Source organism: Poecilia formosa, unplaced genomic scaffold (assembly GCF_000485575.1).
Source record: "Poecilia formosa unplaced genomic scaffold, Poecilia_formosa-5.1.2 Scaffold425, whole genome shotgun sequence".
Classification (NCBI taxonomy): domain Eukaryota; kingdom Metazoa; phylum Chordata; class Actinopteri; order Cyprinodontiformes; family Poeciliidae; genus Poecilia; species Poecilia formosa.
In genome coordinates, this window is record NW_006800364.1 from 387,459 (window position 1) to 391,728 (window position 4,270).

General features: G+C 36.5%; 1 protein-coding gene and 1 long non-coding RNA gene across 2 annotated transcripts in view; one reads left to right on the forward strand and one right to left on the reverse strand.

The window, feature by feature from the left end:
• Positions 1 to 4,270, forward strand: part of ascc3 (activating signal cointegrator 1 complex subunit 3) — a 376,011-nt gene that overhangs the window by 349,663 nt on the left and 22,078 nt on the right. The window contains exons 37-38 of the mRNA XM_007577033.2: positions 1,266 to 1,627; positions 2,705 to 2,756. Of these exons, the coding sequence (XP_007577095.1) occupies positions 1,266 to 1,627; positions 2,705 to 2,756 (414 nt within the window). The remainder of the gene's footprint in view (positions 1 to 1,265; positions 1,628 to 2,704; positions 2,757 to 4,270) is intronic.
• LOC107833673 (uncharacterized) overlaps positions 1,961 to 4,270 on the reverse strand; it is a 4,152-nt gene continuing 1,842 nt past the window's right edge. The window contains exon 2 of the long non-coding RNA XR_001659444.1: positions 1,961 to 2,431. This is a non-coding gene — a long non-coding RNA (uncharacterized LOC107833673). The remainder of the gene's footprint in view (positions 2,432 to 4,270) is intronic.

The following is a 4,270-nucleotide window of genomic DNA, read 5'->3' on the forward strand; positions in this document are numbered from 1 at the left end:
GGTTTTTCATCACCTCTCTCTCATTAGAAAACAGTATGAAAACATTAGCTGCTAAGCTAACAATCAGCGGTTATTTTGGGCCAATTTAGCTACATAGGATATATTTTTCGGTTGTTTAAAAGCGAATTTCTGGCTGCAAAGTCAAGTAATTCTGATGTTTCATCTTTACCTGGGGAAGGTAATCCTAATGAATCCAGTTTGTTTCGTAAAACGGTTGAAACAAGTCCTCACAGCACAGGACTTAAGGAGCTACGATCGCTCTGCTGCCACATACAAGATGGCGGACGCTGTTACGTACGGCTCAGCGCTCCATGAGGGGTCTACATATTGATGTCTATGTTGGGGACCACTGTTTTAGGGGACCAGATGAGCATCAGTCCAAGATGCTTTCGTTTCTCAGTGTCTTATCATGTATAAGTTAAAACATTTTCAAAAAGTCCAAAAAGTCAATTTATTTGGCAGAACCATAATAATAAACTGTAAAATTACAATATTCCTTTGCAGCTCTATTTTTTATTTATTTTATTTTGTGCACAAATTCTTAGTTTCTCAAAACTTCCTTCAGCATTTGTCTACTCTTGTTTTTATCAAAGGTATCTTATTGGTTGATATCAACTGTTTGTGCAGAGACAATCTTCCATTCCAAACTTGCTTATCCATGACCTTGATTATCTTGCTTTATGCACTGGATGCATTCATGTTGGAACAGGAAGGGCCATTCCCTAGTGACACTTCAGAGTCAGGAGCTTAAACCCCTTTTGGTATGGGGAAGCATTAAGAATAATAATACATTTTATTTGGAGACGCCTTTATTGGCACTCAATGACACCATAAAAATACACAAAATTAATTCAAAGAAACAATATTAAAATTATAAAATTACATTAAGAACACTGGAAGTAAGGAACCAAGGCTAAATCCTGAAGAAACATGCCCACATCATCATACTTAAAGTCCAAACAAAGAGCAGCTCTGGCAGGAGTTTGTTCTGTAACCAGTAAATTGCCAATTCAAAGCCCTGACATGTCTGTCTCAGTTGTTGTGTCCTTGGGCAAGACACTTCACCCATCTTGCCACCTGGTGAGGGCCAGAGGGCCTGGTGGCTCAGGGCAGCTGTGGTTAGGGTGTAGTAGCAACAGATACTACATTGTAAATGTGTGTGTGAATGGGTGAATGACTGAATGTACTGTGAAGCAGTTTGGGATTCACTGCATCAGAGAAAGCACCAGGGCTGACTTGCTCGTTTCACTTTTGATGTTTTTTAGGATGCAGAGGAATACGCTGAGCTACCGGTCAGACACAACGAGGACCAGCTCAACAGCCAGCTAGCTCAGCAGCTCCCTCTGCAGGTCAACCCCCGCTCCTTTGACAGTGCACACACCAAGACTCATCTTTTGCTGCAAGCACACTTCAGCCACACCCAACTCCCATGTAGTGACTACACAACTGATACAAAAACAATTTTGGACAACGCCATTCGAATCTGTCAGGTAATTCATTATAGTGCTTTGACCCCAAGCACTGTTATTTATCTCAGGATTATAAATTTGTTTCCACTTTTTGGACACCACAGCAACTCTATTAAAAACAATTTGTTTGGTCAAGATAAATGTACCAATCTTTACTAGCCAATCAAAATATGTTTTTTGTCTTCATCTGAACCGTAGCCAATCTCCAGTCTGATTGGTCTGGTGAAATGAGAGGTGTTTCTAATTTAAAGGAGCCAGCATGGCTGGAGAAGTAAATGTGTAGAAAAATACAGTGGTATTTAGAATGCTCTAGATCAGTGCATCGAGTTAATTGCGCGCAGGGGTCTGATTGCTTATATGAACAAAACATCACCTTGAAAAAACAGCCTAGAATTCTTAGTTTATTAACCTGTGTTTAAAGTTTTCATACCTCTGGCATATTTTGATTTAAGCCAGGGGGCTTGAAATGAAATAAGTGGAGTTTACTTTAAAAGCATATACAAACTTGCTTAAACAAATTGTTTTCAAAACTGTACTGATTGAGCAACAATAACTTTTGCAATTTTAGTAAACATAATTTAAGTTAATTTAATTAATCTGAGTATGTTGTATTTGCTTAAACAATGACCAAAACATAATTTTTTTTCCCTAGAAATTAGATACATAAAAAGAAAACAACTTCATTGAAACAGTTCTTACTTTTTATTTGTTTCTCTGCTGAAACTTTGACAGAAAATATAGAAACCAAAATATTGGTTTAATATAATTTAGACAAAGAAATAACTAATGACAAAAAATGAGTCAATTTTGGGAGGTGGCACCTAAGGCAGACTAGGGTGGTCATGAAAATAAACATACAACTCGGTCATGGTGAGTAGTAGTTCTGTGTGCTGTTAAATCTCATAAACTAGCTGATAGAGTTGTTGATGAACTGACTGCATAGATGAAGCTTTAGAGTCTACCTTAAGCAGGCGCGTGCAGAGGGAGAGGCCGGGGGGGGCTTGAGCACGTACCCCTTTTGTTCCTTGCCCCCAAGAGCCCTTTTGGTCAAATTTTTATTTTTTTTTTTGTATTATTATTTTCTAAGCCCTCTTCTGACACATAATAACATGTACTAAAAGTATTTGATTTTTGTTGGGTTTTTGGTTTTTTTTATTGTACAACATAATAAGCCGGTCACCTTGTTACCTTTGACCTTTAACCCGTGACGCATGACGCAATTGCCTCTCGCACAGTGAGATAAGGTGGCTAACTGCGGAGCTCAACGTAGCGAACATTCCAGATTACGTAACAGTTTTTGGTGAATTAAAAAAAAAAAGTTTTTGGTGAATAAAGTGGAGTAGACTTGCTACTTGTCCGATGACGGAAAACCACGTTGAACGATGTATCGTTTCTGCTTCATTACGGAGTCGCGGTTTAAGCAGAGAGGTAATGAAATACCACAGACACTGACAGGCCTCTGCGTCTGCCTTTCTCTGAAGAACTACTGAATGGGAGGAGACAGCCAGGTGAGGAAAAACTGTTCTTATCTATCAATTCAGTATTTTTATCATACAGACATTAGGCTGTTGTTGTTGTTGTGCTATTAGCTAGCTGCTAGCTAACGACTTTGCTAGCAAAGCAAAATAATTGAAAAGCTTCTTCCCTGTATCGTTAATGATATCAGTCATTCTTCAGTATCGCTTATGCAATAGGGGCACATCGCCCATCCAAAACCGATAATCTCCATAATGGATATATGTCGTCTAATTTCCTTTGATGCATAATGTACATTGCATTTATTCTGGCGTTAGGTAAATGTGTCTTGAAGGAGAATAGCACTTAAATAAAAGTCCAACACGGATATTCATTTAGAATTAAAAATAACTCACCCTGAATTACCATGATTGATATAATGTATGCAATAAAAGTGTGTCATTAATGAAGGGGGAAAAACCCAATCCAGACTTTAAGTTTAGGATCTGGTTCGCAGAGTATGAAGTTAATTTTTTTTCTCCCCCCAATTATTCAATGAAAAAAAAACTAACCTCAGTTAAGTAAAATAAAATTGTAATCAAAACTTTTGGAATTGTAATGATTTCTTTTTTNGGTGAGGAAAAACTGTTCTTATCTATTGATTCAGTATTTTTATCATACAGACATTAGGCTGTTGTTGTTGTGCTATTAGCTAGCTGCTAGCTAACGACTTTGCTAGCAAAGCAAAATAACTGAAAAGCTTCTTCCCTGTATCGTTAATGATATCAGTCATTCTTCAGTATCGCTTATGCAATAGGGGCACATCGCCCGTCCAAAACCGATCATCTCCATAATGGATATATGTCGTCTAATTTCCTTTGATGCACAATATACATTGCATTTATTCTGGCGTTAGATAAATGTGTCTTGAAGGAGAATAGCACTTAAATAAAAGTCCAACAAGGTTATTCATTTAGACTTAAAAATAACTCACCCTGAATTACCATGATTGATATAATGTATGTAATAAAAGTGTGTCATTAATGAAGGGGGAAAAACTCAATCCAGACTTTAAGTTTAGGGTCTGGTTCACAGAGTATGAAGTTATTTTTTTTCTCCCACCAATTATTCAATGAATATAAATAAATAAATAAATAAACTAACCTCAGTTAAGTAAAATAAAATTCTAATCAAAACTTTTGGAATTGAATTGATTTCTTTTTTTAAAACAAGTTTTGTTTAAAAAACTTTTTTTAAAATTAAATAACTCATTTTTGTCTCATGAACTTAAAAAGTTATTTGCCAAATATAAACTTTTATTTGCACACATCAGAAATCTTTTGTTG